Raw genomic sequence first — 12,713 nt, forward strand, 5'->3', positions numbered from 1 at the left:
TTTTGGGCTCAGCACACTAAAAGTCTGAATACCTCCGAGGGGCAAATTGTAGAGTGCTGCTATTAAAGAAACACCCTTCTATCAGCAAGGGCCTTATCGTCCAGGCCTTATCAATTGCCGGAGTATTTCTATCTGTGACTGCCAAGTTTGGCAGTCGCAGACACAAATACTCTGAGTTCCAGATTTAGCCCACTGTGATAAGCCATGTAATATAGGCTCTGAGCTTTTGCTTGACACCATCCAGACCTCCCTTCTTCTTCAGGAAGACATCCAAGATGGTGAGTACTGTATTGCTCTCTGCCTCCTCTACATATTAATTGCAAGAGACAGATTTTGGGGCTGTACATTTTCCCATTTCCATGGGAGATTTAAGCAGAGGAAGATAGACGCGCCATGGTCTTCTGAACTTCTGCCTAGGACAAACAGAGAGGGCATAGTGATCTTGCTTCTATACAGGCAATGAAAGAGTCACTGGGGAAAGGTATTTTGTTCAGGTGATAGCTAGTAAGATGGAAGAGCCAAGCAGAGTTTGGAATGTCACTTACAAGTATATAGGTATGTCTACTTCTCAGTTATGTATGCCTCCAGTTTGTCATTATAAACATGCTCCTTAGAAGTAACTAACTGTCCAAGTTGCATGTCTAGCTGATGATTTGGAAAATGATGCTGCTGCTCTGAAGATGCAGGGGGATATTTGAAAATTAAATTAGTGTGGATTTCACTTGTTTGTTACACTAGACATCTCCTCTTTCTCCAAGTTCTCTGGGGAATCAGAAGAATGTGCATCGAAAATGCTTACACACAAAGACAATGTGTATTCCTTTTTCAAATGTCACCACCCTGTTCTCTCTATATTCTAATTCTAATTCTAATTATTATTATTATTATTATTATTATTATGCTTATTTATACCCCACTTTTTCTCTCCACAAGTAGACTCCAATAGAACTGCAACCCGAAGGGTTTCAATAATGCCATCAATATGACCCATAAGTTTTTAGTTTTGAATATGTTTTTATGGATTTAAACAAAATTGTTTTTAATACTAATGATGCTTAATTCTAATATTTTGTATTTAAATCCTTGTAAGCCGCTTTAAAATAAATAAATAAATAAATAAAATAATAATTTTAACACTAATAAGAGATACATAGCTGTTTTGAGTCTCTTGGTGGGGACAAAAAGTGGGGTATCAATAATAATAATAATAATAATAATAATAATAATAATTATTATTATTATTATTATTATTATTATTATGGGTTGCTGTGTGTTTTCCAGGCTGTATGGTTATGTCCTAGAAGCATTCTCTCCTGACGTTTTGCCCACATCTATGCCAGGCATCCTCAGAAGTTGTAAGGTATGTTGGAAACTAGCCAAGTGGGGTTTATATATCTGTGGAATGATGTCCAGGGTGAGAGAAACAACTCTTTACTCTTGGAGGCAAGTATGAATATTGCAATTGGCCAGCTTGATTAGCATTTAATGGCCTTTCATCTTCAAAACCTGGCTGTTTCCTGCCTGGGATGTGTTAGCTGGCCCTGATTGCTTCCTGTCTGGAATGTCCTGTTTTTTTAGTGTTGCTCTTTATTTACTGTCCTGATTTTATATTTTTTTAATACTGGTAGCAAAATTTTGTTCATTTTCATGGTTTCCTTCTTTCTGAAATGCTTTTAGATTTCAATGGCTTCTCTATGTAGTCTGACATGGTGATTGTTAGAGTGGTCCAACATTTCTGTGTTCTCAAATACTGCTGCTGAAGCTGCAAGGCCATTCAGTGCAACTCAAGCTGGCCAATTGCAACATTCACACTTGCCTCCAAGAGAAAAGAGTTCTTTCTCCCACCCTGAACATTCCACAGATATATAAACCCCACTTGCCTAGTTTCCAACAGAGCTCACAACCTCTGAGGATGCCTGCCATAGATGCGGGTGAAACATCAGGAGAAAATGCTTCTGGAACATGACCATACAGCCCGGAAAACTCACAGCAACCCAGTGATTCTGGCCATGAAAGCCTTCGACAACACATCTGAATTATTGTCTAATCTAAAGGTTTAGTTTAATCTTTTGATTAGAAAATTAATATTGTACAGACAAAAATGTACAACATAACTCTTTCCTTTCATAACTGGTTCCTTCCCTTCCAGGCCAGCAGGAAAGCTGGGACTCAAAGGAAAGCTGCAGCAAAACAGGCCCAGAGGGGATCCTCTAATGTTTTCTCCATGTTCGAGCAGTCACAGATCCAGGAGTTCAAGGAGGTGAGGCGGGGATCGGGACCATGGCCGGGTTTCCTATGAACCCAAGAGCATCAGACCTGGATTTGAGAAGTGCCTTTTGCAAAAGTTGGGTCTCATACTTGGACTCCTGCTGGTGATGGGGAGAGAAGCAGAGCTCCACAGGTGGAGCAGATACTGCTGCAGCACTAAGAGGATCATATGAAACAAATTTAATATGCACCCTAAATTTGGACAGGTAATTTAGCCAAAAAAGGTGAATGTTAAATTCAAATAAATACAGTAATATCATTAAGGGACATTTACACCAATGGCTACATGAGCAAAAAAAAATTTTTTTCCCATAGGAATCATAGAATCATAGAATAGTAGAGTTGGAAGAGACCACATGGGCCATCCAGTCCAACCCCCTGCTAAGAAGCAGGAAATCGCATTCAAAGCACCCCCGACAGATGGCCATCCAGCCTCTGCTTAAAAGCCTCCAAAGAAGGAGCCTCCACCACGGCCCTGGGGAGAGAGTTCCACTGTCGAACAGCTCTCACAGTGAGGAAGTTCTTCCTGATGTTCAAGTGGAATCTCCTTTCCTGTAGTTTGAAGCCATTGTTCCGTGTCCTAGTCTGCAGGGCAGCAGAAAACAAGCTTGCTCCCTCCTTCCTATGACTTCCCTTCACGTATTTGTACATGGCTATCATGTCTCCTCTCAGCCTTCTCTTCTGCAGGCTAAACATGCCCAGCTCTTTAAGCCACTCCTCATAGGGCTTGTTCTCCAGACCCTTAATCATTTTAGTCGCCCTCCTCTGGACGCTTTATTAGGAACTTTATTAAAAACAGGAAAGGTCGCTAAGGCCAAAGCAGGGGTAGAGAGACCCTATGAACGTCAGTCGGTCTATATTGCAGTCTTGTTAAGACACCCACAACTTTTAAATGTTGAGTATGGTTGCATTTCCAACACATATGTGGTATATTCACAACTTTATATTTTCAAATTGAGAGTGTCAGCATATTATTATCTGAAAGCTGCCCTGCCACAAAAAAAGTCAATTGTTGTTATTGTTGTTATTGAACTTAAGGTCATTCAGCTCTACTTGTGTTTGATACCTTCCCAGTCTAGAGGAACCTTGGAACAAAACATTTTCAAAAAGATTCATATATGTATAAGTAGCAGAGGTACTATGAAACCTACATAAATTTATTCCTTTTGCTCCCCAAGGCATTCAGCTGCATTGACCAAAATCGTGATGGAATTATCAGCAAATCAGACTTAAAAGAGACCTATGGGCAACTTGGTAAGTGATTTCCCCTTGTTATGAAGCCACACTCTATACAAGTAAATTGAGTCAAAAAATAGTCAATTGCTCTTTGAATTCTGTTGACAGTTACTAAAATATACTGAGAACAAAGAGAGAAAAGAGGGATGAGAGACTGCAGCATTTTAAAAGCTGGAAGAAAACCCCCAAAGTTTATTTGATCCAGAAGACTAATTAGGACTCTGGATTAAATTAGGATCATTGGAGAGTAATGAGATGGAACCAGAAACCATCCTAAAAGGCATAGAAAATAATTCCTCTCTGTTCTTGGTTTTAGGATTGGCACCAACCAAGAGGAGCAAAATACAAAACTCACAGTGACCTTTCTCACTGGAATGCAGAAAGGAAAAAAAAAGGATCTTTTTATCTGAAGAAGAACCACAGATGATGTAGTAGCTGTGTTATTTTGGGCTCCGTGAGCACTTCAGCTCTGGATTTGTGATAACACTGCACTTCACTTGCAGAAGGAGGGCAGCAAGGCTTATCTTCCTTTGTAGTGACGTTATCACACAAGGGCTTTAAAGTGGGCAGCACCACATTCCTGCCATCTGCAGAATTCTGGGAAATGTAGTTTAGGATGGGGCCTTCACAAACTACATTTCCCAGAATTCTGCAAGTGGCAGAAACACTCTGGTATGATAATGTCAACTGTTCTTGAGCTTGGGGATTGCGGCATGTGGTGGCTTCCCCATGCGGCAAGTGTGCGGCAAAGAAATAGGTTGACACTTACAAACATGCCTTTCTGAAGCTGTGCATATTATTATCCACATCTGATGAGATCTGTATGGCTAAAACTGAAAAACACAGATACCTATCCTGATTTTGCATCGAAAAAAAGCAGCCAAGAAAATTAAATTGTGCAGTTAATTGTTCTATTTCTAAAATATTTGAGTCTTGCTTTTCCTCTATAGGGAAAATGAATGTGAAAGATGAGGAGCTGGATGAGATGCTAAAGGAAGGGAAAGGGCCGATAAACTTCACAGTCTTCTTAACACTCTTTGGGGAGAAACTGAACGGTAAGCTGATGTTGCTTAAGAACAAATCAACATATATTAGTATTTTGGAGAAGACGTAAATATAAAAAATATTATTATTAAAGATGAATAAATGTCCCCTGGGTGGCGGGTGAACATAGAGATTAAATCTATAAAAATATATTATTAACTGGTTTATTGTATGTTTTGTGTTAATGTTAGTTGTGTGTGATTTGTATAATTTATTTATTATGAATAATTAATTTTTAAAAAATTGACTGAATCATGTCTTGAAAACCCTTATCTCAAAACGTGGAGTCATTGTTTGGTCTAGTTCTATTCAATTTGGAAACTATTCCTGGAACGTCTTCTCTTCTGCCCTGTACTGAGTCTTTCATGCAAACATGAGAATCACTGCAATATAAAATGTACTTCTCCCTTCCATAGGTACTGACCCAGAAGAATCGATCCTTGCTGCCTTCAAGCTTTTTGACCCAAATGCAAGTGGCTATGTGAACAAAGATGAGTAAGTTCAGAAATTACTATTGACTTACTATGTCCCTCCTTCCCCCTCCCCCAAATCCCTGAAGGCATCCATTTGTATGAAACAGAAGCTGAGAATTTGTGGACAATGTCTGTGAACCACACTGTCTTATTTTATTTCAAATCTTGGCTTCCAGATTTAAACAGCTCCTGATGACACAGGCAGACAAATTCACTCCTGAGGAGGTGAGGCATCCTTTTGATACAGCACTGCCTGGAACAAAGGTTTTCAAACTTTTTCAGCCACTGAGCCTTTTTTAAAGGAAAGGTTTATTGTGGAGCCACAAGAAATGTGTATATATATCATATATAATGTAAATATTTCAGGCATGGGCAAACGCTTGGACACAGGTTGCCCATTTTGAGCAACGCTGACCTGGAATGTCTCACATCCACTCTCCATAAATCCGTACTATATATTCACGATGCTGGAGATTAGGTGTGTTAATGGGACTGGGTTTTGAAACTTGAAAAACTGGTATCAATTCATACTACAAAATGGTAGAGGTACTATTCAACTGATTGCAGTAGTTCAATGCTATGGAATCTTGGAATAGGCAGTTTCAGGATGGGCAAAAAGGGACCACAAGTCTGTTATCAGTACAGTGTTCACTTATTGCGGGGGTTACGTTCCAGGACCACCTGCAATTATTGAAAATCTGTGAAGTAGGGGCACTATATTTATTCTATGTGTGGAGGAGAGCAAACCACAGACCACTTACTACAATGCAGTCTGTACTTTATTTTAGCAGTTATAATATACAGTACACCGGCAGATAAGAAGAATGTAAGCTAAATAACCCTTTTTTATTTCCAACCTTTCCCTACCCTCCCACCCTCTCCCTTTATTTCTCCCTTTCCCCCGCTTCCAAAACCCTTTGCACACCGCAAAAACTCTCAAAACAGTGAAAATACCGTGATAAATGTGTACATTAATATTAATTGAAAACCTGCAAAACAGTGAGGGAGTGAAAAGTGAACTGCGAAGTAGCAAGGGAACACTGTATGCCAAGCATCGAAATTTAGCCATAGCAATGGGTATGCCTCTGAATAGTGTGGTGAATGTCTGAAAAGATGAGCAATTTCTTTGTAGGCTACCTTTCTCCCCAAGTGGAACTCAAGGTGCTTGCAAAAAAATTGAAAAACCGTCTCATTAAATATCTAAAACAATATTCGACTTCCAAACAGAAGGGTAAAACCTGTTCATAGGCTTTTATCTACAGAATTATGAAAGCTAGTTTACCAGCTTGTAAGACTGGTATTCATTTACTCAAATGACTCAAGGTGGTTGGACTTTGGTGGAAACTGGGAAGAGGAAAACCCAACTATCCAATTACAAAGTTCCCAAGAATTGGTAAAATTGATTTGGTTCTTCTTACCTTTGCTTGTGTTGTGTAGGTAGAACAAATGTTTGCATTAGCTCCCATTGACGTAGCTGGAAACATTGACTACAAATCCTTATGCTACATCATCACACATGGTGACGAGAAGGAAGACTGAAGAACTGTGCAGAGACCAGGATATGCTGATGATGAAACAACAGGCGATCTACTGTATTGCTAATAAACCTGCAATAAAGAAATGAATAAGTGCCTTACTATGACGACAAAACTATACCATGAAATGTAATGACTAAGATGTGACATCATTTTGTCATTTCCTGTAACAACATTGGTACAGTTTTAGAGAGCTTTGGGCAGAACTGGAAGCAGTGATTTAGAACTGGCAGTTTAGATTTCGATTCAATTCAGGCTAAATACAATTTCCTTTCTAGACTTAGTTTGTCAATAAATGACTGGAGAAATAGATATCTGCACATAATCGAGGGCTTTAAAAATAGTTAGAGGACATTTATCTCCAACTCAGACAATTAGAGATACTTCATGCTGTTTTCCTTCAAAAGCAGCTTGTGGGTTCAGACAGGTTTTGGGTTCAGACAGGTTTCAAGTTTTATCAGGATTTTTTCCCCCCAAAATGACCAAATTTAGCGGCTGAGGGGAAAAAGGAAGGGGCCTGAGGCTGTTAGAAATTGGGAGAGTTGCAGTCCAAAATACCTGGAGGGCCTACGTTTGCCCATGCCTGATATATATACATGCACGCACAGGGATATAACAATCTTGTATATACAGTATGTGCTTATACAGATATATATAGATATAGATATACACACATACACATACCAATTTCATATGCATTCATATACAGATGATCTTACTTTTCCTCAGAGCTGCTATAAACAAACAGGCGCCCTCTGTCGGTATGAAAGGCCCGACTGCGCCTGCGCAGAAATGTCTGTCAATGGGAGGGAGGAGGGGGGAAAGATGTCGCTTCTCCTTTAAACGTGCAAGGCGGGGCGGGGCCGAGAGTGCCAGTTAGCTGGCCAATCAGAAGCGCGGCCGCTCCGCAGAGGCCCCACCCCTTTTGCTTCCTAGAGAGACGGATAGTGACGTCACCGTGGGCTCCGCCTCTTCCGCCGGTGCCATTTCTGAGTGGAAGAGACCGGAGCGACGGAAGCGAGGTCTCCATTGGAGCCAAGGGCGAAGAGGAAGGAAGAAAGGAAAGAAAGAGGTGAGGCTCCGTGCTCGAATTCCAGGGAGAAAACAAAAACAATGGAAAGTAGTTAAACGCTTAAGCGTCTGAGGGGAAAATGGAAAGGGCCTGAGGCTGTTAGGAAATGTGGGAGTTGAAGTCCAAAATCCCTGGAGGGAAGGCCCAAGTTCTCCCATGCCTGGTCTAGAGAGTCCCATTTACATCAGTTTGGATCAGCGGTTTCACAAAATCAGTTGGAAGAGACCACATAAGCCATCTAATCCAACCCTCTGCCTTATTTATTTATTTGCTACACTTACATCCCGCTCTTCTCACCCCATAACCAAGTTTTAACCTTCCTACGGAAGGATAGGAGGGAGGGAGCCTGCCTGACTTCAATGGGAAGGGCGTTCATATTGTAGTAGTATAATATTGTATTCCATTATAATATTAATTTCAATATTATATGTATATACAATATATTATATATATTAAAATTATATCTATGTGTGTGTGTGTGTGTGTGTATGTATATAAAATTAGCTTAGCATGTTGCTATGGCACAGGAGACAAGAAGAAACTATCTTCCTGGCTCTCAGGTTGGTATAATGCCTTCCTGCCCCCCCCCCCCCCCCCGTTCTTCACTCTGGCCCCAGAGTGGTAGTTATTTCTTGATGGGAGGGGCTCCCAACCGATGACACAGGAAAAGCACAAAGTACCCCTGACTGATGGCCATCTAGCTTCTGTTTAAAAGCCTCCAAGGAAGGAGTTTCCACCACACCCTGAAGCAGAGAGTTCCACTGCTGCACAGCTCTTACAGTCAGCAGGTTCTTCCTAATATTCAGTTGGAATCTCCTTTCCATTCTCTCTGTGGTATAGTGAGGGTTTAACTGCTGACCCAAAGGTTGGGTTGCTGACCTGAAAGTTTGAATCTGGAGAGAGTTCAGATGGGCTCCCTCTATCACAGTGGTTCTCAGCCTGTGGGACCCCAGATGTTTTGGCCTTCAACTCCCAGAAATCCTAACAGCTGTTAAACTGGCTGGAATTTCTGTGAATTGTAGGCCAAAACAACTGGAGACTCACAAGTTGAGAACCATTGCTCCATATGGGTACACGAGAGAAACCTCCCACAAGGACGGTAAAACATCAAAACTAACGGGCGTCCCCTGGGCAACGTCCTTGCAGACCGCCAATTATCTCACACCAGAAGCGACTTGTAGTTTCTCAAGTTGCTCCTGACACAGGGAAAAAAAGAAATTAAACGCTTATGGTGATGTCAGCCAGCACCCCTCCTTTCCTCTCAATCTCACCCCACCTCTAAAACCCTTATCAGTCTTTTCCCACGAGAAAACCAGTCAATTCAGCTGCTTGTTCCATCCATGCCCCTTGCTGACTCCAAGATGTCACAGAGAGGATTTATAGTGACTTTCTGAACAGCAGAAATCAGCTCCTGTCAGACGCTCGAAGGTCAGGGCTTCTCAGTTCTCTCTGTGCATTTATACTTTATATTTAAGGTTAGCTTTAAGCCGATCTTTAAATCTCTTTTTTGTTCACCAAAATTATTAAAACATGCCTTGTGATAAGATATTTCTACCCTAGCTGCCAATTAAAGCTCTGCTAGATAATGAAAATTTGAAAGGTGAAGCTGTTAAAAGCCGAAATCTTGTTGAACTGAAGTGTGTACCTATACTATAGAATGAATGTGTTTGATACCGCATTAACTTCCATGGCTCAATGCTCTGGAAATCATGGGAACATGGTTCCACAAGGTCTTTAGCCTTCTCTGAAGCACAACTCTTAGACATTCCAGAGCACTGAGCCATGGTAGTTGGAGTGGAGCCAGTTTGCCTTCATTCCACCGTGAATATGTGCCCCAGGTCAGGGAAGCCTTTCAGAAGCACAGAACATTCAGGACCTTTTAGAGACCACTTGAAGGTGCCTTCCAAAAAGCATCCAGGGAAGCAGATATGGGACTCATGGTGGGATGGGAGGCAGCCCAGTAATCTTTGTGTCCCTCAGCATTTAGCACATCCTAGTAATTTAGGGAAACCTATTATCCAATGAATTATGCCCTTTAATATGGGAAAGAACTGTTCCTTTCTGCCTGTCTGCCTGCCTGCCATTCATTTAGCCACATATGTGTTCGATCCAGTGAAATCAATGTGATACTCCAATAATTTGAACAAGTTCCTCTTTCTTCCTTTTGTCATTTGTTTTTTCTTCCTCCCTCCCTCCTTTACTTCTTTCTTTCTGGATTAATTCTCTTATTTTTTAAGAATCAGTGATTGGTTTTGCTGGTGTCTGTGTATGTGCTTGAGACTCAGATTTCTCAATTTTTTGGTATTTCCATTTTCAACATGACCTATGAAGGGAAAAGGGGGAAATCTTGGAGGTGAAGAAGGTTTCTGGTTCTCATAGTTGATCTTCTGCTTCTTTCTTGGCCAGGGAAATAAGGATTCTATGGAACCACATCTCGGGTGCAGAAAGGAAGCCAATAGTACAGGAAGAGTAAATCCTCTCAATGTGATGATCTTGCTGAATTCTTGACCTCACAGATAAGAAAGGGGGAAAAAAGAGTCAAGTATCTGTATTGACCCACATCACTGCTGACATGAAGGAGAAAGTATCTAAATGTCTGGAGTGTGGAAAGAGTTTCACTCGAAGGGATTGTCTGCAGCAACATGAAAGGACTCACACCGGGGAGAAGCCCTACAAATGCCTACAGTGTGAAAAGAGCTTTGCTAACAGTGGAGGTTTACATTTACATCAAAGAACTCACACTGGGGAGAAACCCTATACATGCCTGCAGTGTGGAAAGACCTTCACTTATAGTTCAAATCTACGTTCACATCAAAAAACTCACACTGGTGAGAAACCCTATACATGCCTGGAGTGTGGACAGGGCTTCACTCATAGTTCAGATCTACTTTCACATCAAAGGACTCACACTGGAGAGAAACCCTTTACATGCCCGGAGTGTGGAAAGAGCTTCACTCATATTTCAAGTCTACGTTCACATGAAAGGACTCACACTGGGGAGAAGCCCTATATATGCCAGGAGTGTGGTCAGAGCTTCACTAAGCGGGATAGTCTAAGTGCACATCAAAGGATTCACACTGGGGATAAACCTTTTACATGCCCGGAGTGTGGACAGAGTTTCACTCATAGTTCAAATCTACGTTCACATCAAAGGACTCATACTGGGGAGAAACCCTATATATGCTTGGAGTGTGGAAAGAGCTTTGCTTATAGTTCAAGTCTACTTTCACATCAAAGGACTCACACTGGGGAGAAGCCCTATCAATGCCTGGAGTGTGGGCAGAGCTTCACTAAGCGTGGTGGTCTAAGTTTACATCAAAGGATTCATACTGGGGAGAAACCCTATAATTGCTTGGAGTGCGGAAAGAGCTTTGCTCAAAGTTCAGGCCTACATTCACATCAAAGGACTCACACTGGGGAGAAACCCTATACATGCCCAGAGTGTGGAAAGGCCTTCACTCATTGTTCAAATCTACATTCACATCAAAGGACTCACACTGGGGAGAAACCCTATACATGCCTGGAATGTGGAAAGAGTTTCACTCATAGTTCAAATCTACATTCACATCAAAAGACTCACACTGGGGAGAAGCCCTATACATGCCTGGATTGTGGAAAGACCTTCACTCATAGCTCAGATCTACGTTCACATCAAAGGACTCACACTGGGGAGAAACCCTATACATGCCCGGAGTGTGGAAAGAGCTTCACTCATAGTTCAAGTCTACGTTCACATCAAAGGACTCACACTGGGGAGATGCCCTCTTAATGCCTGGAGTATGGACAGAGCTTCACTCATACTTCAAGTTTACATTTACATCAAAGGACTCACATTAAGGAGAAACTTTGTATAAACACATGGTGTATGGAAAGAGCTTCTCTGAGAGTCCAAATCTACATCGAGTCAGAATTCACATTGGAGAGGACAGTAGTATTTGACTCCAGAGAAAGATTCTCCAAGACGAGAGTTGTCCAAACTTTTCTTTTTTAAAATGATATTTTATTTCATTTTCTCAGTTTTATGACATCAAGGAAAGGGGAACAAAGAAAGGGAAAAAAGATGGGAGCTAGTAAAAAATGCATGTTGGTCACAGAGTTTTGTTAGTAAATTAATTAAATACATGAGTCTGTTTTATCACCAGGGGTGTGAAAAGGGAGAGCACTATTGTACATATTCTTTAACATATAAAGGGGTTCCAACTACAGTATCTTCTATTCCAAAAGCAAATGAATTCTTGTCATCTGGCATTCACATTGATCTTTCTGTCTTCTTATATTGTCCCATTGTTATCTTTTCCTCTAAGCCTGTGTAATAAGTGTTCCTTTTAATTGTTTTATCAGATTATTTATACATACAGTAGAGTCTCACTTATCCAAGCTAAACGGGCCAGAAGAAGCTTGGATAAGCGAACATCTTGGATAATAAGGAGGGATTAAGGAAAAGCCTATTAACATCAAATTAGGTTATGATTTTACAAATTAAGCACCAAAACATGTTCTACAACAAATTTGACAGAAAAAGCAGTTCAATACGCAGTAATGTTATGCTGTAATTACTGTATTTACGAATTTAGCACCAAAATATCATGATATATTGAAAACATTGACTACAAAAATGGCTTGGCTAATCCAGAAACTTGGATAAGCGAGGCTTGGATAAGTGAGACTCTACTGTACTCTTATTTTTACCATAGTTTTAATATCCATTGATTATGAAACGAAATGATTTTTATGGATCAGCCAATTGGCCTTACTAAAACACACAGTATAAACACAGTGTACGGTATACATCAAGTCTGAGTAAAAATAAAAATTTACAAGTATAGAGAGAAAAAGTGTGAGTGGCCAACTTGTAACCAAACATACCATAATCTTAAGTATATACATCAAATGTCCTCGTTCCCCTTACACTGTATGCCAATCTGATCAATATACTCTAATCTCCCTTTAGATGCTTTATATAGATAAAGGGCAACTTTTGTTGTTAAAACGGGGTATAACCAGCTTGTAAAAATGTTGTTTTGGCTGCTGTATCCCAGCTCGTTTTATTACAAATAAAAAGACATGACTGTTGTTTCCTTTCTT

The 12,713-nt window shown here is 40.6% G+C and overlaps 3 protein-coding genes across 4 annotated transcripts in view; 2 read left to right on the forward strand and 1 right to left on the reverse strand.

The window, feature by feature from the left end:
- ykt6 (YKT6 v-SNARE homolog) overlaps positions 1–6,579 on the reverse strand; it is a 57,059-nt gene extending 50,480 nt beyond the window's left edge. For both annotated transcript variants that reach the window (XM_016995612.2, XM_003224196.4), the window contains exon 1: positions 6,440–6,579. The gene's annotated coding sequence lies outside the window, so the exon portion shown is untranslated. The remainder of the gene's footprint in view (positions 1–6,439) is intronic.
- myl7 (myosin light chain 7) lies at positions 160–6,657 on the forward strand. The gene is made up of 7 exons (XM_003224195.4): positions 160–278; positions 2,150–2,260; positions 3,447–3,522; positions 4,455–4,559; positions 4,965–5,043; positions 5,198–5,246; positions 6,459–6,657. Exons 1-7 carry the CDS (start codon positions 276–278, stop codon positions 6,558–6,560), a joined length of 525 nt encoding a protein of 174 aa, XP_003224243.1. The 5' UTR covers positions 160–275; the 3' UTR covers positions 6,561–6,657.
- Positions 6,658–6,784: 127 nt separating this feature from the next.
- LOC100554117 (zinc finger protein 229) lies at positions 6,785–12,701 on the forward strand. Its single transcript, XM_016995611.2, has 2 exons — positions 6,785–7,628; positions 10,035–12,701. Exon 2 carries the CDS (start codon positions 10,201–10,203, stop codon positions 11,395–11,397), a length of 1,197 nt encoding a protein of 398 aa, XP_016851100.1. The 5' UTR covers positions 6,785–7,628; positions 10,035–10,200; the 3' UTR covers positions 11,398–12,701.
- The last annotated feature ends 12 nt before the right edge of the window (positions 12,702–12,713 follow it).

Source organism: Anolis carolinensis, unplaced genomic scaffold (genome assembly GCF_035594765.1).
Source record: "Anolis carolinensis isolate JA03-04 unplaced genomic scaffold, rAnoCar3.1.pri scaffold_8, whole genome shotgun sequence".
In the NCBI taxonomy this organism is placed as follows: domain Eukaryota; kingdom Metazoa; phylum Chordata; class Lepidosauria; order Squamata; family Dactyloidae; genus Anolis; species Anolis carolinensis.